Source organism: Lissotriton vulgaris, unplaced genomic scaffold (genome assembly GCF_964263255.1).
Source record: "Lissotriton vulgaris unplaced genomic scaffold, aLisVul1.2 SCAFFOLD_628, whole genome shotgun sequence".
NCBI classification, from domain to species: Eukaryota; Metazoa; Chordata; class Amphibia; order Caudata; family Salamandridae; genus Lissotriton; species Lissotriton vulgaris.
Window position 1 is genome coordinate 858,822 of NW_028249533.1, and position 26,672 is coordinate 885,493.

A 26,672-nucleotide genomic window follows, 5' to 3' on the forward strand; every position below is an offset into this window, starting at 1 on the left:
CACTCTGCACTCCCTAGCACTCCCTTGCACTCTGCAGTCACTCTGCACTCCCTAGCACTCTGCAGTCACTCTGCACTCCCTAGCACTCTGCACTCCCTAGCACTCTGCAGTCACTCTGCACTCCCTAGCACTCTGCACTCCCTAGCACTCTGCAGTCACTCTGCACTCCCTAGCCACTCTGCACTCCCTAGCACTCTGCACTCCCTAGCACTCCCTAGAACTCTGCAGTCACTCTGCACTCCCTAGCACTCTGCACTCCCTAGCACTCCCTAGCACTCTGCAGTCACTCTGCACTCCCTAGCACTCTGCACTCCCTAGCACTCCCTAGCACTCTGCACTCCCTAGCACTCTGCAGTCACTCTGCACTCCCTAGCACTCTGCACTCCCTAGCACTCTGCACTCCCTAGCACTCTGCACTCCCTAGCACTCTGCACTCCCTAGCACTCCCTTGCACTCTGCAGTCACTCTGCACTCCCTAGCACTCTGCAGTCACTCTGCACTCCCTAGCACTCTGCAGTCACTCTGCACTCCCTAGCACTCTGCAGTCACTCTGCACTCCCTAGCACTCTGCAGTCACTCTGCACTCCCTAGCACTCTGCACTCCCTAGCACTCTGCACTCCCTAGCACTCCCTAGCACTCTGCAGTCACTCTGCACTCCCTAGCACTCTGCAGTCACTCTGCACTCCCTAGCACTCTGCAGTCACTCTGCACTCCCTAGCACTCTGCACTCCCTAGCACTCACTTGCACTCTGCAGTCACTCTGCACTCCCTAGCACTCTGCAGTCACTCTGCACTCCCTAGCACTCTGCAGTCACTCTGCACTCCCTAGCACTCTGCACTCCCTAGCACTCTGCAGTCACTCTGCACTCCCTAGCACTCTGCAGTCACTCTGCACTCCCTAGCACTCTGCAGCCACTCTGCACTCCCTTGCACTCTGCAGTCACTCTGCACTCCCTAGCACTCTGCAGTCACTCTGCACTCCCTAGCACTCTGCAGTCACTCTGCACTCCCTAGCACTCTGCAGTCACTCTGCACTCCCTAGCACTCTGCAGTCACTCTGCACTCCCTAGCACTCTGCAGTCACTCTGCACTCCCTAGCACTCTGCACTCCCTAGCACTCCCTTGCACTCTGCAGTCACTCTGCACTCCCTAGCACTCTGCAGTCACTCTACACTCCCTAGCACTCTGCAGTCACTCTGCACTCCCTAGCACTCTGCACTCCCTAGCACTCTGCACTCCCTAGCACTCCCTAGCACTCTGCAGTCACTCTGCACTCCCTAGCACTCTGCAGTCACTCTGCACTCCCTAGCACTCTGCAGTCACTCTGCACTCCCTAGCACTCTGCACTCCCTAGCACTCACTTGCACTCTGCAGTCACTCTGCACTCCCTAGCACTATGCAGTCACTCTGCACTCCCTAGCACTCTGCAGTCACTCTGCACTCCCTAGCACTCTGCACTCCCTAGCACTCTGCACTCCCTAGCACTCTGCAGTCACTCTGCACTCCCTAGCACTCTGCAGTCACTCTGCACTCCCTAGCACTCTGCAGTCACTCTGCACTCCCTAGCACTCTGCACTCCCTAGCACTCCCTTGCACTCTGCAGTCACTCTGCACTCCCTAGCACTCTGCAGTCACTCTGCACTCCCTAGCACTCTGCAGTCACTCTGCACTCCCTAGCACTCTGCAGTCACTCTGCACTCCCTAGCACTCTGCAGTCACTCTGCACTCCCTAGCACTCTGCACTCCCTAGCACTCCCTTGCACTCTGCAGTCACTCTGCACTCCCTAGCACTCTGCAGTCACTCTGCACTCCCTAGCACTCTGCACTCCCTAGCACTCTGCAGTCACTCTGCACTCCCTAGCACTCTGCACTCCCTAGCACTCTGCAGTCACTCTGCACTCCCTAGCCACTCTGCACTCCCTAGCACTCTGCACTCCCTAGCACTCCCTAGCACTCTGCAGTCACTCTGCACTCCCTAGCACTCTGTACTCCCTAGCACTCCCTAGCACTCTGCAGTCACTCTGCACTCCCTAGCACTCTGCACTCCCTAGCACTCCCTAGCACTCTGCACTCCCTAGCACTCTGCAGTCACTCTGCACTCCCTAGCACTCTGCACTCCCTAGCACTCTGCACTCCCTAGCACTCTGCACTCCCTAGCACTCTGCACTCCCTAGCACTCCCTTGCACTCTGCAGTCACTCTGCACTCCCTAGCACTCTGCAGTCACTCTGCACTCCCTAGCACTCTGCAGTCACTCTGCACTCCCTAGCACTCTGCAGTCACTCTGCACTCCCTAGCACTCTGCAGTCACTCTGCACTCCCTAGCACTCTGCACTCCCTAGCACTCTGTACTCCCTAGCACTCCCTAGCACTCTGCAGTCACTCTGCACTCCCTAGCACTCTGCAGTCACTCTGCACTCCCTAGCACTCTGCAGTCACTCTGCACTCCCTAGCACTCTGCACTCCCTAGCACTCACTTGCACTCTGCAGTCACTCTGCACTCCCTAGCACTCTGCAGTCACTCTGCACTCCCTAGCACTCTGCAGTCACTCTGCACTCCCTAGCACTCTGCACTCCCTAGCACTCTGCAGTCACTCTGCACTCCCTAGCACTCTGCAGTCACTCTGCACTCCCTAGCACTCTGCAGCCACTCTGCACTCCCTTGCACTCTGCAGTCACTCTGCACTCCCTAGCACTCTGCAGTCACTCTGCACTCCCTAGCACTCTGCAGTCACTCTGCACTCCCTAGCACTCTGCAGTCACTCTGCACTCCCTAGCACTCTGCAGTCACTCTGCACTCCCTAGCACTCTGCAGTCACTCTGCACTCCCTAGCACTCTGCACTCCCTAGCACTCCCTTGCACTCTGCAGTCACTCTGCACTCCCTAGCACTCTGCAGTCACTCTACACTCCCTAGCACTCTGCAGTCACTCTGCACTCCCTAGCACTCTGCACTCCCTAGCACTCTGCACTCCCTAGCACTCCCTAGCACTCTGCAGTCACTCTGCACTCCCTAGCACTCTGCAGTCACTCTGCACTCCCTAGCACTCTGCACTCCCTAGCACTCTGCACTCCCTAGCACTCCCTTGCACTCTGCAGTCACTCTTCACTCCCTAGCACTCTGCAGTCACTCTGCACTCCCTAGCACTCTGCAGTCACTCTGCACTCCCTAGCACTCTGCAGTCACAGTCGTAGCCATCGCGTCCATATAAAGCGTCTTCTGCATCCCTGAAGAAGAAACATATAGTTATCACAGTACCAATAACTACTCAAATTAAGGTGGGTGAATGACATTTAGCGAAAGGACTATGCAGCCATTTGTTGAAAGGAAACACGGATGCTTCTGCCATGGCGCAGGGACGGACTTTCGCACAAAGCGTATATGATTTATAAAAAGGATGGTGGAAATATCTGTACATTTATTGATGCAAATATACAAAGCTGAAACATTTATGTTTGTGGCTAAATGGTGGCCCATACGCGATACAGTAAGCAATTCGACATTGAAGACACAAGTATCGAGCACTCCAATGTCAAGAGCTTGCACATGCAGCTTCCTATACAACATTACAAAGTGCAGAGCACGTAAGGAGAAAGGGCAACGGGCTTATTTTCATGCTTTGAGCGATAAGAGTCAGTATGGCTCAGCTTTATGGAGTTGAATGAAGTCCGGCGTCAGTGAAGTCTGTGCCGTGGGAAGTGCCGGGGTACTTTTCCAGCTCCAAATTTTCATAATGTAAATTAAAAACAACTAATTCAAAAGAAAGGTGCACATTGGCACAAAGCAAATTTGCTGCAATAAGGGGCTTAAATGAAGAATGGCATCACATATGACCTACAAACAGACATCATTGATTAAAATGAAGGTGGCGTCACATAACATATCCCCGAAATATTTTTAGTCTGTCATACCTACAAACGCAGACAAATTAAGAACAAGCATTGGCATAGCCAATAGGTCTCAATTTATGGACCCTAAAAGTATTTAGTTATGCAGCAGAATATCCTTGATGCAACAACACCAACTGTTGCATGGCTAAACACTTATAAGGTCCCAAAGGCGAGACCTATTGGTTATGCCAGTGCTTGTTTTTAATACATTTATTTCTGGTACTGTAACTGGCACATAGATCGTATAGTTTATGAAGTGTGTATTTGGATAGAAGCATATTTAAAATATATAATAGTAATTGTATTAAAATATAAATTACTAGTTATATAGAAATATATAAATGGAGTTGTTGAAATCGGTTGCTTTGCGAGGAAAGCAAAGATAGGAATTAATTGTGTGTGAAGCCCCAGCACAGGTCCGGCAAAGGAGCAATGCTCCCCTTCCCACCCACCCCCCCCCCGGCCGGAGGAGGCGCCGCAGGAGCAACACACAGGCCTACAGCAGCACACGGCCAGACCCTGCAGTAGCACGCGGCCAGACCCTACTTCAGCACACGGCCAGGACCTACAGCAGCACACGGCCAGGACCTACAGCAGCACACGGCGAGACCCTACAGCAGCACACAGCGAGACCCTACAGCAGCACACGGCGAGACCCTACAGCAGCACACGGCGAGACCCTACAGGGAGGACACGGCGAGACCCTACAGGGAGGACACGGCCAGACCCTACAGCGAGCACACGGCCAGGACATACATCAGCACAAGTCCAGGACATACATCAGCACACGGCCAGACCCTATATCCAGCCACAGCCCGGCCCTACAGCAGCACACGGCCAGGGCCACATCGAGCACACACTGAGCCCCTCGCAAACCCCCGTGGATAAAACACACCAACCTGCCGACTCCCGATGGGGAGCACAGAGTGAGCCCCCAGGGCTCCGCCTGCAAAGCCCTGCACCCGGCGGCAGCTGGAGGCACCGGAGGGTGGCACCGCACCTCCGTGGACAAAGGTCACACCAGGAGCAGGAAATGTGTCTGGAGGCGCCTGGAGTGATTCATCGCCGCGAGACTGACGAAAGGTTTCTATGCGCTGTAAAGGATCGGCGCTAAAGGTGTATAGATGAGATCACGCGGGTGTATATCCCTCTTATTCTAAAACACGCTCATATGTACTAAACCTGTCTTCAAAGCACTATGTCACCCAAGCAGGGCTCCGCAGACCTACATCAAGCACTACTAAAGGAGAAAATAATCATGTGCAGCGGAGACTTGGGGACAAGTGTAACGAGCATTAGCAGCATATTGCGCCGGACAGCGGGAGGGGGGCGGGTGAACGGGCTCAAGGACAGCGGGAGGGGGGGCGGGTTAACGGACAGCAGGGGGGCACACGGACAGGGGGGGCGTCGGGCAGGCACACGGACAGCAGGAGGGTGGTCAGGAAACAGCCAGCGGGACAGGGACAAGACGACAATGAACACAAACATTGTTGTAAAAAAAAAAAAAAAAAGTACACGCCCACAGTGGCCACGTCTTCATGACGTTGCGGAGAGGGAAAGAATCGGCGGAACGCCCACCAATCGCCTCGGGAAATGACTGACAGTTCTCTCTTCCAATGGCTAGCCTCCATTTATGGAGCTAGCCAATGGAAGAGAGAGGCGGAACGAAGGCCACACTGTTGTAACATTAGATTTCGCCTGCGCCGAAAAGCTGCGCAGTGCGCAGCTTTCGACGAGGCGAAACCTAAAAAGGAGACAAAGGTTAGAATGAAAGAAGAAAGAAACAAGGAGAAAGAAGAGAACGTGGAAGAAAAGGAAAGAAATGCAGAAAAGAGAGTGAAAGGAGGAAAAAGTAAACAAAGTACTAAAGAAACAGTGAAACAAGGCGAAACTGAGAAAAAGAAAGTAATGGTCAAAGAAGGACACAAGTAGCAAAATAAAGAAAGAAAATGAAAAAAAAAATTCAGAAGAGAGTATGCTACATGTTCCTTTATTTTCCGATCCCTAGGCCCAACAAAAAGCGTTGCACCGTGTTCCAAAGTGCTGCCATAGCGTCTGGACTGCTCCTATTGTCCAACCAGCTGAAAGGTAATTATCATGCGAGGCCAGAGAGCTATTGGTAGCTTGCGATCGACCTGTTGGAAACGCCTATGCTGGAGTCTAGTATCGCACTCTGACAGGTAATTATCATGTGAGGCCAGAGAGCTATTGGTAGCTTGCGATCGACCTGTTGGAAATGCCTGTGCTGGAGTCTAGTATCGCACTCTGACAGGTAATTATCATGTGAGGCCAGAGAGCTATTGGTAGCTTGCGATCGACCTGTTGGAAATGCCTGTGCTGGAGTCTAGTATCGCACTCTGACAGGTAATTATCATGTGAGGCCAGAGAGCTATTGGTAGCTTGCGAACGACCTTTTGGAGACACCTGTGTTGAAGTCTAGCATAACAGCGTCTGTTACATATAAAAACACATGTTGAAAATCTTGCCTATTCCCATTAAAATTAAATTTTTGTTTGCAAATGTAATAAAATAGTAGAAGATTTGAGTATGATGGATGCTTCTTTGCATTTTTGTAGTATTTTGCAGTTCAAATAGTCCCTATGCTAGAACTATTGACTTGCCAATGTCTTTTAGTCATGTTGTCCAGCGTGGCTATAAGTAAATTCAAGAAAGTACAAGATGCGCCCAGTGTTGGCATCGCATCATAACTTTTTTTTTTGGGAGGGGGTCAGGGGAAAGGTGTGGGTTAGAGGCCAACTCATATGGCTGATGGAGCATGACAGGGAGAGAAACTCAAAAAAGGGGTTGGTGGGAGGGAAAGAAGCAACATGGCGTACGGGTTGGGTGAGAGGGGAATGAGAAATAGTACCTCATTCACAGCACTATCAGCGCATGGACACTAATCAAGAGGACGCACTCTGTGCTTCATCCATGCTTCACAGAAAGAAAAGGAAGTGCCGCCCAGAATGCACTGGCCAATTAGAAGGGGAATTGCCTTAACAATGTAGGCCGTTTCCCTGCAAGCTCACCACGCTTGCCTCAACCACGCATATGCCTTATTTATAGGGCAGGGAGCTGTTTTAGGGCTCAAGGCAATGGGGGCTGGGGTAGTTAGCAGGTGTAGGAGACAGTTTTAAGGGTTCAGGGCGGATGGGGCTGGGATCGTGGTAGTTTTTATGGTGGGGGGACAGTTTTCAGGCCTAAGAGCAGGGAAAAAGGGGCAGTTTACAGGGCAGGGGACAATTTTAGATCTCAGGGCGGGGTCTCGGTCGCGGTACTTTAGGGATGTAGGTGACAGTTATTAGGGCTCAGGGTGGAGGGGCTGGGGTCGGGGTCGTTTTTGGGGCGTGGTGCTAATTTTTAGGGCTCAGGGCAGGGGGGAAAGGGACAGTTTACCGGACAGGGGTATGATCTTTACCCTGCATGTCCCTTTACCCATCATGTATTTACCACAAAATTGCATGGTAAAGGCACGCGTGGAAAAGGCATGTGTGGTAAAGACACAGTTGTGGTAGAGAACGCATTGTTCAGGCATGCCTTGTACCATCACACAACCAATTAGGAGGCAGCAACTAAGATTGACAATGAAACCAACGAATGGAACGCAGCAGTGGGCTTCAAACCTTTATCGTAAACAAGGCCCCTGCAGCGACAGCGAATGCGCATTCAGCAGGCAAATCGTAAAATCTGATTATGCTGGGGGCCCAGCTACCAGTAGTGAATTCATGGGGGTCCACAGAAGTCAAAAGTTTAAGAACCCCTGAAGTAAAGTATTAACTGAAACACTTCAAAATGTTAAGGAAATACACTTTTTGGCCTTGAAGAGTGTTTGTTGTATGATTTGCATGGTATTTTGGTGACTTGGCTCATGTTGTGGCGTGCTACACTGATTCACACGTACACACTCAATATTGTATTACACTAATCTGAGCACACAACCTTTACCTGTGTTACACTGATCTGTGTGCACAGCCCCTCCCTGTGTTACACTGATCCCCACACACAGCCCTCACCCCGTGTTACACTGAACCTCACACACAGCCCTCAGCCTGTTACACTAATCCCCACACACAGCCCTCACCCTGTGTTACACTGACCGCCAAACACACAGCCCTCACCATGTGTTACACTGATCCCCACACACAGCCCTCACCCTGTGTTACACTGATCCCCACACACAGCCCTCACCCCGTGTTACACTGATCCAAACACACAGCCCTCACCCTGTGTTACACTGATCCCCACACACAGCCCTCACCCCGTGTTACACTGATCCCCACACACAGCCCTCACCATGTGTTACACTGATCCACACACACAGCCATCACCCCGTGTTACACTGATCCCCACACACAGCCCTCACCCTGTGTTACACTGATCCCCACACACAGCCCTCTGTGTTACACTGATCCCCACACACAGCCCTCACCCCGTGTTACACTGATCCCCACACACAGCCCTCACCCTGTGTTACACTGATCCCCACACACAGCCCTCACCCCGTGTTACACTGATCCCCACATACAGCCCTCACCATGTGTTACACTGATCCACACACACAGCCATCACCCCGTGTTACACTGATCCCCACACACAGCCCTCACCCCGTGTTACACTGATCCCCACACAGCCCTCACCCCGTGTTACACTGATCCACACACACAGCCCTCACCCCGTGTTACACTGATTCCCACACACAGCCCTCACCCCGTGTTACACTGATCCCCACACACAGCCCTCACCCTGTGTTACACTGATCCCCACACACAGCCCTCACCCTGTGATACACTGAACCTCACACGCAGCCCTCACCCCGTTACACTTGATCCCCACACACAGCCCTCACCATGTGTTACACTGATCCCCACACACAGCCCTCACCCTGTGTTACACTGATCCCCACACACAGCCCTCACCCTGTGTTACACTGATTCCCACACACAGCCCTCACCATGTGTTACACCGATCCCCACACACAGCCTTCACCCCATGTTACACTGATCCCCACACACAGCCCTCACCCCGTGTTACACTGATCCCCACAAACAGCCCTCACCCCGTGTTACACTGACTCCCACACACAGCCCTCACCCTGTGTTACACTGATCCCCACACACAGCCCTCACCCCGTGTTACACTGAACCTCACACACAGCCCTCAGCCTGTTACACTAATCCCCACACACAGCCCTCACCCCGTTACACTGATCCCCACACACAGCCCTCACCCTGTGTTACACTTGATCTCCACACACAGCCCTCACCATGTGTTACACTAATCCCCACGCACAGCCCTCACCCCTTACACTGATCCCCACACACAGCCCTCACCATGTGTTACACTTGATACCCACACACAGCCCTCACCCCTTACACTGATCCCCACACACAGCCCCACCCCGTGTTACACTGATCCCCACACAGCCCTCACCCCATGTTACACTGATCCCCACACACAGCCCTCACTGTGTTACACTGATCCCCACACACAGCCCTCACCCTGTGTTACACTGATCCCCACACACAGCCCTCACCCCGTGTTACACTGATTCCCACACACAGCCTTCACCCCGTGTTACACTGATCCTCACCCCGTGTTACACTGATCCCCACACACAGCCCTCACCCTGTGTTACACTGATCCCCACACACAGCCCTCACCATGTGTTACACTGATCCACACACACAGCCCTCACCCCGTGTTACACTGATCCCCACACATAGCCCTCACCCTGTGTTACACTGATCCCCACACACAGCCCTCACCCCGTGTTACACTGATCCCCACACACAGCCCTCACCATGTGTTACACTGATCCACACACACAGCCCTCACCCCGTGTTACACTGATCCCCACACACAGCCCTCACCCCGTGTTACACTGATCCCCACACAGCCCTCACCCCGTGTTACACTGATCCACACACACAGCCCTCACCCCGTGTTACACTGATTCCCACACACAGCCCTCACCCTGTGTTACACTGATCCCCACACACAGCCCTCACCCCGTGTTACACTGATCCCCACACACAGCCCTCACCCTGTGTTACACTGATCCTCACACACAGCCCTCACCCTGTGTTACACTAACTCCCACACACAGCCCTCATCCTGTGTTACACTGATCCCCACACACTGCCCTCACCCCGTGTTACACTGAACCTCACACGCAGCCCTCAGCCTGTTACACTAATCCCCACACACAGCCCTCACCCCGTTACACTGATCCCCACACACAGCCCTCACCATGTGTTACACTTGATCCCCACACACAGCCCTCACCATGTGTTACACTGATCCCCACACACAGCCCTCACCCTGTGTTACACTGATCCCCACACACAGCCCTCACCCTGTGTTACACTGATTCCCACACACAGCCCTCACCATGTGTTACACTGATCCCCACACACAGCCTTCACCCCATGTTACACTGATCCCCACACACAGCCCTCACCCCGTGTTACACTGATCCCCACACACAGCCCTCACCCTGTGTTACACTGACTCCCACACACAGCCCTCACCCTGTGTTACACTGATCCCCACACACAGCCCTCACCCCGTGTTACACTGAACCTCACACACAGCCCTCAGCCTGTTACACTAATCCCCACACACAGCCCTCACCCCGTTACACTGATCCCCACACACAGCCCTCACCCTGTGTTACACTTGATCTCCAAACACAGCCCTCACCATGTGTTACACTGATCCCCACGCACAGCCCTCACCCCTTACACTGATCCCCACACACAGCCCTCACCATGTGTTACACTTGATCCCCACACACAGCCCTCACCCCTTACACTGATCCCCACACACAGCCCCACCCCGTGTTACACTGATCCCCACACAGCCCTCACCCCATGTTACACTGATCCCCACACACAGCCCTCACTGTGTTACACTGATCCCCACACACAGCCCTCACCCTGTGTTACACTGATCCCCACACACAGCCCTCACCCCGTGTTACACTGATTCCCACACACAGCCTTCACCCCGTGTTACACTGATCCTCACCCCGTGTTACACTGATCCCCACACACAGCCCTCACCATGTGTTACACTGATCCCCACACACAGCCCCTCCCAGTGTTATACTGATCCCCACACACAGCCTTCACCCCGTGTTACACTGATCCTCACACAGACCTCACCCCGTGTTACACTGATCCCCACACACAGCCCTCTCAGTGTTACACTGATCCCCACACACAGCCCCACCCCGTGTTACACTGATCCCCACACAGCCCTCACCCCATGTTACACTGATCCCCACACACAGCCCTCACTGTGTTACACTGATCCCCACACACAGCCCTCACCCTGTGTTACACTGATCCCCACACACAGCCCTCACCCCGTGTTACACGGATCCCCACACACAGCCCTCACCCTGTGTTACACGGATCCCCACACACAGCCCCCATCTTGTGTTACACTGAACCCCACACACAGCCCTTACTCCGTGTTACTCTGATCCACACACACAGCCCTCACCCCGTGTTACACTGAACCCCACACACAGCCCTTACTCCGTGTTACTCTGATCCACACACACAGCCCTCACCCCGTGTTACAATGATCCCCACACACAGCCCTCACCCTGTGTTACACTGATCCCCACACACAGCCCTCACCCTGTGTTACACTAACTCCCACACACAGCCCTCACCCTGTGTTACACTGATCCCCACACACTGCCCTCACCCCGTGTTACACTGAACCTCACACGCAGCCCTCAGCCTGTTACACTAATCCCCACACACAGCCCTCACCCCGTTACACTGATCCCCACACACAGCCCTCACCATGTGTTACACTTGATCCCCACACACAGCCCTCACCATGTGTTACACTGATCCCCACACACAGCCCTCACCCTGTGTTACACTGATCCCCACACACAGCCCTCACCCTGTGTTACACTGATCCCAACACACAGCCCCACCCCATGTTACACTGATCCCCTCACACAGCCCTCAGCCTGTGTTACACTGATCCCAACACACAGCCCCACCCCATGTTACACTGATTCCCACACACAGCCTTCACCCCATGTTACACTGATCCCCACACACAGCCCTCACCCCGTGTTACACTGATCCCCACACACAGCCCTCACCCCGTGTTACACTGATCCCACACACAGCCCTCACCTCGTGTTACACTGATCCCACACACAGCCCTCACCCCGTGTTACACTGATCCCCACACACAGACCTCACCCTGTGTTCTACTGATCCCCACACACAGCCATCACCTCGTATTACACTGATCCCCGCACACAGCCCTCACCCCGTGTTACACTGATCCTCACACACAGCCCTCACCCCGTGTTACACTGATCCCCACACAGCCCTCACCCTGTGTTACACTGACTCCCACACACAGCCCTCACCCTGTGTTACACTGACCCACACACACAGCCCTCACCCCGTGTTACACTGAACCTCACACACAGCCCTCAGCCTGTTACACTGATCCCCACACACAGCCCTCACCCCATGTCACACTGATCCCCACACACAGCCCTCACCCTGTGTTACACTTGACCTCCACACACAGCCCTCACCATGTGTTACACTGATCCCCACGCACAGCCCTCACCCCGTTACACTGATCCCCACACACATCCCTCAGCCCATGTCACACTGATCCCCACACACAGCCCTCACCCTGTGTTACACTTGATCTCCACACACAGCCCTCACCATGTGTTACACTTGATCCCCACACACAGTCCTCACCCCTTACACTGATCCCCACACACAGCCCCACCCCGTGTTACACTGATCCCCACACACAGCCCTCACCCCATGTCACACTGATCCCCACACACAGCCCTCACTGTGTTACACTGATCCCCACACACAGCCCTCACCCTGTGTTACACTGATCCCCACACACAGCCCTCACCCTGTGTTACACTGATTCCCACACACAGCCCTCACCCTGTGTTACACTGATCCCCACACACAGCCCTCACCCGGTGTTACACTGATCCACACACACAGCCCTCACCCCGTGTTACACTGATCCCCACACACAGCCCTCACCCCGTGTTACACTGATCCCCACACACAGCCCTCACCCTGTGTTACACTGATCCACACACACCACACACACAGCCCCCACCCCGTGTTACACTGATCCCCACACACAGCCCTCACCCTGTGTTACACTGATCCCCACACACAGCCCCTCACCCTGTGTTGCACTGATCCCCACACACAGCCCTCACCCCTTACACTGATCCCCACACACAGCCCCACCCCGTGTTACACTGATCCCCACACAGCCCTCACCCCATGTTACACTGATCCCCACACACAGCCCTCACCGTGTGTTACACTGATCCCCGCACACAGCCCTCACCCCGTGTTACACTGATCCTCACACACAGCCCTCACCCCGTGTTACACTGATCCCCACACAGCCCTCACCCTGTGTTACACTGACTCCCACACACAGCCCTCACCCTGTGTTACACTGACCCACACACACAGCCCTCACCCCGTGTTACACTGAACCTCACACACAGCCCTCAGCCTGTTACACTGATCCCCACACACAGCCCTCACCCCATGTCACACTGATCCCCACACACAGCCCTCACCCTGTGTTACACTTGACCTCCACACACAGCCCTCACCATGTGTTACACTGATCCCCACGCACAGCCCTCACCCCGTTACACTGATCCCCACACACATCCCTCACCCCATGTCACACTGATCCCCACACACAGCCCTCACCCTGTGTTACACTTGATCTCCACACACAGCCCTCACCATGTGTTACACTTGATCCCCACACACAGTCCTCACCCCTTACACTGATCCCCACACACAGCCCCACCCCGTGTTACACTGATCCCCACACACAGCCCTCACCCCATGTCACACTGATCCCCACACACAGCCCTCACTGTGTTACACTGATCCCCACACACAGCCCTCACCCTGTGTTACACTGATCCCCACACACAGCCCTCACCCTGTGTTACACTGATCCCCACACACAGCCCTCACCCTGTGTTACACTGATCCCCACACACAGCCCTCACCCGGTGTTACACTGATCCACACACACAGCCCTCACCCCGTGTTACACTGATCCCCACACACAGCCCTCACCCCGTGTTACACTGATCCCCACACACAGCCCTCACCCTGTGTTACACTGATCCACACACACCACACACACAGCCCCCACCCCGTGTTACACTGATCCCCACACACAGCCCTCACCCTGTGTTACACTGATCCCCACACACAGCCCCTCACCCTGTGTTGCACTGATCCCCACACACAGCCCTCACCCCTTACACTGATCCCCACACACAGCCCCACCCCGTGTTACACTGATCCCCACACAGCCCTCACCCCATGTTACACTGATCCCCACACACAGCCCTCACCGTGTGTTACACTGATCCCCACACACAGCCCTCACCCCATGTTACACTGATCCCCACACACAGCCCTCACCCTGTGTTACACTGATCCCCACACACAGCCCTCACCCGGTGTTACACTGATCCCCACACACAGCCCCTCACCCTGTGCTACACTGATCCCCACACACAGCCCTCACCCCGTGTTACACGGATCCCCACACACAGCCCTCACCCTGTGTTACACTTATCCCCACACACAGCCCTCATCCTGTGTTACACTGAACCCCACACACAGCCCTCACCCTGTGTTACACTGATCCCCACACACAGCCCTCACCCTGTGTTACACTGATCCCAACACACAGCCCCACCCCATGTTACACTGATCCCCTCACACAGCCCTCAGCCTGTGTTACACTGATCCCAACACACAGCCCCACCCCATGTTACACTGATTCCCACACACAGCCTTCACCCCATGTTACACTGATCCCCACACACAGCCCTCACCCCGTGTTACACTGATCCCCACACACAGCCCTCACCCCGTGTTACACTGATCCCACACACAGCCCTCACCTCGTGTTACACTGATCCCACACACAGCCCTCACCCCGTGTTACACTGATCCCCACACACAGACCTCACCCTGTGTTCCACTGATCCCCACACACAGCCATCACCTCGTATTACACTGATCCCCGCACACAGCCCTCACCCCGTGTTACACTGATCCTCACACACAGCCCTCACCCCGTGTTACACTGATCCCCACACAGCCCTCACCCTGTGTTACACTGACTCCCACACACAGCCCTCACCCTGTGTTACACTGACCCACACACACAGCCCTCACCCCGTGTTACACTGAACCTCACACACAGCCCTCAGCCTGTTACACTGATCCCCACACACAGCCCTCACCCCATGTCACACTGATCCCCACACACAGCCCTCACCCTGTGTTACACTTGACCTCCACACACAGCCCTCACCATGTGTTACACTGATCCCCACGCACAGCCCTCACCCCGTTACACTGATCCCCACACACATCCCTCACCCCATGTCACACTGATCCCCACACACAGCCCTCACCCTGTGTTACACTTGATCTCCACACACAGCCCTCACCATGTGTTACACTTGATCCCCACACACAGCCCTCACCCCTTACACTGATCCCCACACACAGCCCCACCCCGTGTTACACTGATCCCCACACAGCCCTCACCCCATGTTACACTGATCCCCACACACAGCCCTCACTGTGTTACACTGATCCCCACACACAGCCCTCACCCTGTGTTACACTGATCCCCACACACAGCCCTCACCCTGTGTTACACTGATTCCCACACACAGCCCTCACCCTGTGTTACACTGATCCCCACACACAGCCCTCACCCTGTGTTACACTGATCCCCACACACAGCCCTCACCCGGTGTTACACTGATCCCCACACACAGCCCCTCACCCTGTGTTGCACTGATCCCCACACACAGCCCTCACCCCTTACACTGATCCCCACACACAGCCCCACCCCGTGTTACACTGATCCCCACACAGCCCTCACCCCATGTTACACTGATCCCCACACACAGCCCTCACCCTGTGTTACACTGATCCCCACACACAGCCCTCACCCCATGTTACACTGATCCCCACACACAGCCCTCACCCTGTGTTACACTGATCCCCACACACAGCCCTCACCCGGTGTTACACTGATCCCCACACACAGCCCCTCACCCTGTGCTACACTGATCCCCACACACAGCCCTCACCCCGTGTTACACGGATCCCCACACACAGCCCTCACCCTGTGTTACACTTATCCCCACACACAGCCCTCATCCTGTGTTACACTGAACCCCACACACAGCCCTCATCCTGTGTTACACTGATCCACACACACAGCTCCATCCCGTGTTACACTGATCCCCACACACAGCCCTCTCTGTGTTACACTGATCCCCACACACAGCCCTAACCCTGTGTTACACTGATCCCCACACACAGCCCTCACCCCGTGTTACACGGATCCCCACACACAGCCCTCACCCCATGTTACACTGATCCCCACACACAGCCCTCACCCCGTGTTACACTGATCCCCACACACAGCCCTCACCCCGTGTTACACTGATCCCACACACAGCCCTCACCTCGTGTTACACTGATCCCACACACAGCCCTCACCCCGTGTTACACTGATCCCCACACACAGACCTCACCCTGTGTTCCACTGATCCCCACACACAGCCATCACCTCGTATTACACTGATCCCCGCACACAGCCCTCACCCCGTGTTACACTGATCCTCACACACAGCCCTCACCCCGTGTTACACTGATCCCCACACAGCCCTCACCCTGTGTTACACTGACTCCCACACACAGCCCTCACCCTGTGTTACACTGACCCACACACACAGCCCTCACCCCGTGTTACACTGAACCTCACACACAGCCCTCAGCCTGTTACACTGATCCCCACACACAGCCCTCACCCCATGTCACACTGATCCCCACACACAGCCCTCACCCTGTGTTACACTTGACCTCCACACACAGCCCTCACCATGTGTTACACTGATCCCCACGCACAGCCCTCACCCCGTTACACTGATCCCCACACACATCCCTCACCCCATGTCACACTGATCCCCACACACAGCCCTCACCCTGTGTTACACTTGATCTCCACACACAGCCCTCACCATGTGTTACACTTGATCCCCACACACAGCCCTCACCCCTTACACTGATCCCCACACACAGCCCCACCCCGTGTTACACTGATCCCCACACAGCCCTCACCCCATGTTACACTGATCCCCACACACAGCCCTCACTGTGTTACACTGATCCCCACACACAGCCCTCACCCTGTGTTACACTGATCCCCACACACAGCCCTCACCCTGTGTTACACTGATTCCCACACACAGCCCTCACCCTGTGTTACACTGATCCCCACACACAGCCCTCACCCTGTGTTACACTGATCCCCACACACAGCCCTCACCCGGTGTTACACTGATCCCCACACACAGCCCCTCACCCTGTGTTGCACTGATCCCCACACACAGCCCTCACCCCTTACACTGATCCCCACACACAGCCCCACCCCGTGTTACACTGATCCCCACACAGCCCTCACCCCATGTTACACTGATCCCCACACACAGCCCTCACCCTGTGTTACACTGATCCCCACACACAGCCCTCACCCCATGTTACACTGATCCCCACACACAGCCCTCACCCTGTGTTACACTGATCCCCACACACAGCCCTCACCCGGTGTTACACTGATCCCCACACACAGCCCCTCACCCTGTGCTACACTGATCCCCACACACAGCCCTCACCCCGTGTTACACGGATCCCCACACACAGCCCTCACCCTGTGTTACACTTATCCCCACACACAGCCCTCATCCTGTGTTACACTGAACCCCACACACAGCCCTCATCCTGTGTTACACTGATCCACACACACAGCTCCATCCCGTGTTACACTGATCCCCACACACAGCCCTCACCCCTTGTTACACTGATCCCCACACACAGCCCTCACCCTGTGTTACACTGATCTCCACACACAGCCCTCACCCCATGTTACACTAATCCCCACACACAGCCCTCTGTGTTACACTGATCCACACACACAGCCCTCTCTGTGTTACACTGATCTCCACACACAGCCCTCGCCCTGTGTTACACTGATCCCCACACACAGCCTTTACCCTGTGTTACACTGATCCCCACACACAGCCCTCACCCCGGGTTACACTGATCCCCACACACAGCCCTCACCCGTGTTACACGGATCCCCACACACAGCCCTCACCCCGGGTTACACTGATCCCCACACACAGCCCTCACCTGTGTTACACAGATCCCCACACACAGCCCTCACCCTGTGTTACACTGATCCCCACACACAGCCCTCACCCCAGGTTACACTGATCCACACACACAGCCCTCACCCGTGTTACACTGATCCCCACACACAGCCCTCACCCATGTTACACGGATCCCCACACACAGCCCTCACCCGTGTTACACGGATCCCCACACACAGCCCTCACCCTGTGTTACACTGATCCCCACACACAGCCCTCACCCCGGGTTACACTGATCCCCACACGCAGCCCTCACCCGTGTTACACTGATCCCCACACACAGCCCTCACCTGTGTTACACGGATCCCCACACACAGCCCTCACCCTGTGTTACACTGATCCCCACACACAGCCCTCACCCGTGTTACACGGATCCTCACACACAGCCCTCACCCCTTCTTACACTGATCCCCACACACAGCCCTCACCCCGTGTTACACTGATCCCCACACACAGCCCTCACCCCGTGTTACACTGATCCCCACACACAGCCCTCACCCTGTGTTACACTGATCCCCACACACAGCCCTGATCCTGTGTTACACTGATCCCCACACACAGCCCTGATCCTGTGTTATACTGATCCCCACACACAGCCCTCACCCCGTGTTACACTGATCCCCACACACAGCCCCACCCCGTGTTACACTGATCCCCACACAGCCCTCACCCCATGTTACACTGATCCCCACACACAGCCCTCACTGTGTTACACTGATCCCCACACACAGCCCTCACCCTGTGTTACACTGATCCCCACACACAGCCCTCACCCCGTGTTACACTGATTCCCACACACAGCCTTCACCCCGTGTTACACTGATCCTCACCCCGTGTTACACTGATCCCCACACACAGCCCTCACTGTGTTACACTGATCCCCACACACAGCCCTCACCCTGTGTTACACTGATCCCCACACACAGCCCCACCCCGTGTTACACTGATCCCCACACAGCCCTCACCCCATGTTACACTGATCCCCACACACAGCCCTCACTGTGTTACACTGATCCCCACACACAGCCCTCACCCTGTGTTACACTGATCCCCACACACAGCCCTCACCCTGTGTTACACTGATTCCCACACACAGCCCTCACCATGTGTTACACTGATCCCCACACACAGCCCTCACCCCGTGTTACACTGATCCCCACACACAGCCCTCACCCTGTGTTACACTGACTCCCACACACAGCCCTCACCCTGTGTTACACTGATCCCCACACACAGCCCTCACCCCGTGTTACACTGAACCTCACACACAGCCCTCAGCCTGTTACACTAATCCCCACACACAGCCCTCACCCCGTTACACTGATCCCCACACACAGCCCTCACCATGTGTTACACTGATCCCCACGCACAGCCCTCACCCCTTACACTGATCCCCACACACAGCCCTCACCATGTGTTACACTTGATCTCCACACACAGCCCTCACCATGTGTTACACTGATCCCCACACACAGCCCTCACCCCTTACACTGATCCCCACACACAGCCCCACCCCGTGTTACACTGATCCCCACACAGCCCTCACCCCATGTTACACTGATCCCCACACACAGCCCTCACTGTGTTACACTGATCCCCACACACAGCCCTCACCCTGTGTTACACTGATCCCCACAAACAGCCCTCACCCCGTGTTACACTGATTCCCACACACAGCCCTCACCCCGGGTTACACTGATCCTCACCCCGTGTTACACTGATCCCCACACACAGCCCTCACCATGTGTTACACTGATCCCCACACACAGCCTTCACCCCGTGTTACACTGATCCTCACACAGCCCTCACCCCGTGTTACACTGATCCCCACACACAGCCCTCACCCAGTGTTACACTGATCCCCACACACAGCCCCACCCCGTGTTACACTGATCCCCACACAGCCCTCACCCCATGTTACACTGATCCCCACACACAGCCCTCACTGTGTTACACTGATCCCCACACACAGCCCTCACCCTGTGTTACACTGATCCCCACACACAGCCCTCACCCCGTGTTACACTGATCCCCACGCACAGCCCTCACTCAGTGTTACACTGATCCCCACACACAGCCCCTCCCTGTGTTACACTGATCCCCACACACAGCCCTCACCGTGTGTTACACTGAACCCCACACACAGCCCTCACCCCGTGTTACACGGATCCCCACACACAGCCCTCACCCTGTGTTACACTGATCCCCACACACAGCCCTTACCCTGTGTTACACTGATCCCCACACACAGCCCTCACCCTGTGTTACACTGATTCCCACACACAGCCCTCACCCTGTGTTACACTGATCCCCACACACAGCCCTCACCCTGTGTTACACTGATCCCCACACACAGCCCTCACCCCTTACACTGATCCCCACACACAGCCCCACCCCGTGTTACACTGATCCCCACACAGCCCTCACCCCATGTTACTCTGATCCCCACACACAGCCCTCACCCGGTGTTACACTGATCCCCACACAGCCCTCACCCCATGTTACACTGATCCCCACACACAGCCCTCACCCTGTGTTACACTGATCCCCACACACAGCCCTCACCCGGTGTTACACTGATCCCCACACACAGCCCCTCACCCTGTGCTACACTGATCCCCACACACAGCCCTCACCCCGTGTTACACGGATCCCCACACACAGCCCTCACCCTGTGTTACACTTATCCCCACACACAGCCCTCATCCTGTGTTACACTGAACCCCACACTCAGCCCTCACCCTGTGTTACACTGATCCACACACACAGCTCCATCCCGTGTTACACTGATCCCCACACACAGCCCTCTCTGTGTTACACTGATCCACACACACAGCCCTAACCCTGTGTTACACTGATCCCCACACACAGCCCTCACCCCGTGTTACACGGATCCCCACACACAGCCCTCACCCTGTGTTACACTGATCCCCACACACAGCCCTCACCCCTTGTTACACTGATCCCCACACACAGCCCTCACCCTGTGTTACACTGATCTCCACACACAGCCCTCACCCCATGTTACACTAATCCCCACACACAGCCCTCTGTGTTACACTGATCCACACACACAGCCCTCTCTGTGTTACACTGATGTCCACACACAGCCCTCGCCCTGTGTTACACTGATCCCCACACACAGCCTTCACCCTGTGTTACACTGATCCCCACACACAGCCCTCACCCCGGGTTACACTGATCCCCACACACAGCCCTCACCCGTGTTACACGGATCCCCACACACAGCCCTCACCCCGGGTTACACTGATCCCCACACACAGCCCTCACCTGTGTTACACAGATCCCCACACACAGCCCTCACCCTGTGTTACACTGATCCCCACACACAGCCCTCACCCCAGGTTACACTGATCTACACACACAACCCTCACCCGTGTTACACTGATCCCCACACACAGCCCTCACCCATGTTACACGGATCCCCACACACAGCCCTCACCCTGTGTTACACTGATCCCCACACACAGCCCTCACCCGTGTTACACTGATCCCCACACACAGCCCTCACCCATGTTACACGGATCCCCACACACAGCCCTCACCCTGTGTTACACTGATCCCCACACACAGCCCTCACCCGTGTTACACGGATCCCCACACACAGCCCTCACCCTGTGTTACACTGATCCCCACACACAGCCCTCACCCCGTGTTACACTGATCCCCACACACAGCCCTCACCCTGTGTTACACTGATCCCCACACACAGCCCTCACCCCGGGTTACACTGATCCCCACACACAGCCCTCACCCGTGTTACACAGATCCCCACACACAGTCCTCACCCCGGGTTACACTGATCCCCACACACAGCCCTCACCTGTGTTACACGGATCCCCACACACAGCCCTCACCCTGTGTTACACTGATCCCCACACACAGCCCTCACCCCAGGTTACACTGATCCACACACACAGCCCTCACCCGTGTTACACTGATCCCCACACACAGCCCTCACCCATGTTACACGGATCCCCACACACAGCCCTCACCCGTGTTACACGGATCCCCACACACAGCCCTCACCCTGTGTTACACTGATCCCCACACACAGCCCTCACCCGTGTTACACTGATCCCCACACACAGCCCTCACCTGTGTTACACGGATCCCCACACACAGCCCTCACCCTGTGTTACACTGATCCCCACACACAGCCCTCACCCGTGTTACACGGATCCTCACACACAGCCCTCACCCCTTCTTACACTGATCCCCACACACAGCCCTCACCCCGTGTTACACTGATCCCCACACACAGCCCTCACCCCGTGTTACACTGATCCCCACACACAGCCCTCACCCTGTGTTACACTGATCCCCACACACAGCCCTCACCCTGTGTTACACTGATCCCCACACACAGCCCTGATCCTGTGTTACACTGATCCCCACACACAGCCCTGATCCTGTGTTACACTGATCCCCACACACAGCCCTCACCCCGTGTTACACAGATCCCCACACACAGCCCTCACCCCGTGTTACACAGATCCCCACACACAGCTCTCACCCCGTGTTACACGGATCCTCACACACAGCCCTCACCCCTTCTTACACTGATCCCCACACACAGCCCTCATCCCGTGTTACACTGATCCCCACACACAGCCCTCACCCCTTCTTACACTGATCCCCACACACAGCCCTCACCCCTTCTTACACTGATCCCCACACACAGCCCTCACCCGTGTTACACTGATCCCCACACACAGCCCTCACCTGTGTTACACGGATCCCCACACACAGCCCTCACCCTGTGTTACACTGATCCCCACACACAGCCCTCACCCGTGTTACACGGATCCTCACACACAGCCCTCACCCCTTCTTACACTGATCCCCACACACAGCCCTCACCCCGTGTTACACTGATCCCCACACACAGCCCTCACCCCGTGTTACACTGATCCCCACACACAGCCCTCACCCTGTGTTACACTGATCCCCACACACAGCCCTCACCCCGTGTTACACAGATCCCCACACACAGCTCTCACCCCGTGTTACACGGATCCTCACACACAGCCCTCACCCCGTGTTACACTGATCCCCACACACAGCCCTCACCCCGTGTTACACTGATCCCCACACACAGCCCTCACCCCGTGTTACACGGATCCTCACACACAGCCCTCACCTTGTGTTACACCGATCCCCACACACAGCCCTCACCCTGTGTTACACTGATCCCCCCACACACCCCTCCTCCTGTGTTACACTGACCCCCACACACATCCCTCAGCCCGGGTTACACTGATCTCCACACACAGCCCTCACCCTGTGTTACACTGATCCTCACACACAGCCCTCACCCCATGTTACACTGATCCCCACACACAGCCCTCACCCTATGTTACATTGATCCCCACACACAGCCCTCACCCTATGTTACATTGATCCCCTCACACAGCCCCACCCCGTGTTACACTGATCCCCACACACAGCCCTCACCCTGTGTTACACTGATCCCCACACACAGCCCTCACCCCTTCTTACACTGATCCCCACACACAGCCCTCACCCCGTGTTACACTGATCCCCACACACAGCCCTCACCCTGTGTTACACTGATCCCCACACACAGCCCTCACCCTGTGTTACACGGATCCCCACACACAGCCCTCACCCCGTGTTACACTGATCCCCACACACAGCCCTCACCCCGTGTTACACGGATCCTCACACACAGCCCTCACCCCGTGTTACACTGATCCCCACACACAGCTCTCACCCCGTGTTACACTGATCCCCACACACAGCCCTCACCCAGTGTTACACTGATCCCCACACACAGCCCTCACCCCGTGTTACACTGATCCCCACACACAGCCCTCACCCTGTGTTACACTGATAACCACACACAGCCTCACCCTGTGTTACACAGATCTTCACACACAGCCCTCACCCTGTGTTACACTGATCCCCACACACAGCCCTCACCCCGTGTTACACTGATCCCCACACACAGCCCTCACCCTGTGTTACACTGATAACCACACACAGCCTCACCCTGTGTTACACAGATCTTCACACACAGCCCTCACCCCGTGTTACACTGATCCCCATACACAGCCCTCACCCCGTGTTACACTGATCCCCACACACAGCCCTCACCCCGTGTTACACTGATCCCCACACACAGCCCTCACTTACCCCAGTGGAGTCAACCTGCCTATTCACTCCCCACCCCCCCACCCCCCCGCCCCCCAGGTCACTCACCTGCCCGGGCCGGCTGCAGCCAGAGCAACCCAATGATCAGCAGGTGAAGGTGGGCACCCCAGGTCATGATGAGGGGGGGCACGGTGATGTCACCGAGTGGTCAATAACTACAGCCTGGAGGTGAGGACCCGCTCCGGTGAGAACTTCACGCGATCTGAGCTCAGCCTCTCCCAGGGCTCGGAGGGAGAGGGGAACCCACCAATCAGAAGGCAGAATAGCCGCGCGTCATCACTCTCCAGGTAGAGCTTCGTTGCGAGGAGCTAGATGGAGCAAGGAAAAGTGAAAGTGAAAGTAAAGAGACCGAAGTTTCGTTGTCTTTTTTTCTAGTTCCCCTCTGATCTTTTATATAGCGCTTAGAAGCCCCCTTGCCTATCATTCTTGCAGACCACAGTGAAGAGTCTCCACAGGGATTTTTTCATATACTTTTCTTTCTCACATATTTATAGATAGATTTGATGAAAAAGTATTACCATTACATTTTAAGGAGAGAGTCCACGTATCTTTTCTGTCCCTGAACTCTGTTTCAAGGTGAAACTTTATTCTAACGAGTGCAGCACAAATAAAAGGGGTACATTTATTTAACAAACGTTCATGCACGCATGTTTTTTGTCGCCCTCTCCCTTTTGCCGCCCTAGGCGGCCGCCTAGTCTTGCCTAATGGCAGAAACGGCCCTGGTGCCTGGGAGAGGATGTGTCGTTGTGGCCAGAGCTGCCGACTTAGGCCTGTGGAACCAGGTTCGAGTCCCAGTGTCCGCTCCGCACCCTGTGATTCTGGGCAGATCACTTCACCTCCCGTGTCCGTGACATGAAAGTGACCCGTGTACTGTGACTGGTGCTAGTTCAAAGCGCTCCCTTGGGTCGGGTTCGCGCTATATACGAACTGCAAAAAACATGATTTTCCGCCTTTCCCCTCAGCTCTGTTAGTGCTTAGAAGCCTGAGTCATTAGTGATGTAAGTGTCTGGAAACCCCCCGCTGCTCAGGTGACAGCTCGGTTAGGTGGTGCGGGGCTCTAGCGCCCTCCGGCGGACGGAAAGCGCCTCTGTGACTGGAGAGGGGCTGATTTCCCAGAAACGGAGGGGTTGAGGCGTGGGGGGGGTCATGTGCATGGAGGAGGGGGAACCTTTGATTGGAAACTTCACAAGATCTGAGCTCAGCCCGACCCAAGACTTGGAGACTGAGAGGGAACCCTCCAATCAGAAGGCAGGACACCAGCGCGTCATCACTCTCCAGGTAGAGCCTGGTTGGGAGCAGCTAAACGAAGTAAAAGTTCAGAGGAGGCTGAAGTGCCATTTCTGTCCTGATCCTCTGTCAGTGCTTAGAAGCGCTCGTGGCCCAGCCTCAATCAGTGATTTGTAAAGCGGCTACTCATCCACGAGGGTCTCAATGGGGGGAGGGGGGTTGGGAGTCGTGCAGCTGCGAGACTATGTCTTACCCAAAGAGCCAGACTTGAGTCTGATGCTGAGCGGGAGCTCGTTCCAGGTTTTCGCTGCGTGTTCGAGTAGGCTCCACCCGTTCTGGCTCTGCGGTTGCGGCGAATGGCCAAGGCGAGGTCAGTAGGGACGAGGGTTCTCTTGAGTGCGTGGAAGGAGTAGGGTGGCCAACTGGCATTGGTGCAAATTCAGGACGGTGAGTGTAAAAATTCAGGACGAAGGGTCAAAATTCAGGACACAAATTCAGGACAGGAGGTCAAAATTCAGGACAATTGGATAAGTTTTACAGACATGTCAGAGGTCGCGCAATAGCATATAAGTAAGCCCAGCCATATCCAAACATATTCAACCATTTTCAAACCTATCCATCATGTATCCTTCCATCTATCCTTTCACTCATCCATCCCTTCATCCAACCTTTATCCGTCCATCCACCCTTTCACCCTAGCCATCTGTACACTCATCCATCCACTCTTCTACCCATCCATCCATTCACTCATCCATCCCTCCATCCACCCTTTCACTCATCCATCCATTATCTATCCATCCACCCTTTCACCCTATCCATCTGTACACTCCTTCATCCACTCTTCTACCCATCCATCCATTCACTCATCCATCCCTCCATCCACCCTTTCACTCATCCATCCTTTATCCATCCATCCACCCTTTCACCCTAGCCATCTGTACACTCATACATCCACTCTTCTACCCATCCATCCATTCACTCATCCATCCCTCCATCCACCCTTTCACTCATCCATCCATTATCTATCCATC

At 55.2% G+C, this 26,672-nt stretch overlaps 1 protein-coding gene across 3 annotated transcripts in view; it reads right to left on the reverse strand.

Moving 5' to 3' along the window:
• Positions 1-25,950, reverse strand: part of LOC147663552 (putative HLA class I histocompatibility antigen, alpha chain H) — a 366,189-nt gene extending 340,239 nt beyond the window's left edge. The window contains exons 1-2 of one of the 3 annotated variants that reach the window (XM_086950368.1): positions 25,895-25,950; positions 24,463-24,722 (exon numbers count right to left, since the gene is read on the reverse strand). In XM_086950368.1, the coding sequence (XP_086806494.1) occupies positions 24,463-24,529 (67 nt within the window). In that variant the 5' untranslated portion in view covers positions 24,530-24,722; positions 25,895-25,950. Of the gene's footprint in view, positions 1-24,462; positions 24,723-25,894 lie in introns of those variants that run through there. The other 2 variants (XR_015305296.1, XM_086950369.1) reach the window with 2 other exon arrangements.
• Between the last annotated feature and the right edge of the window lie 722 nt (positions 25,951-26,672).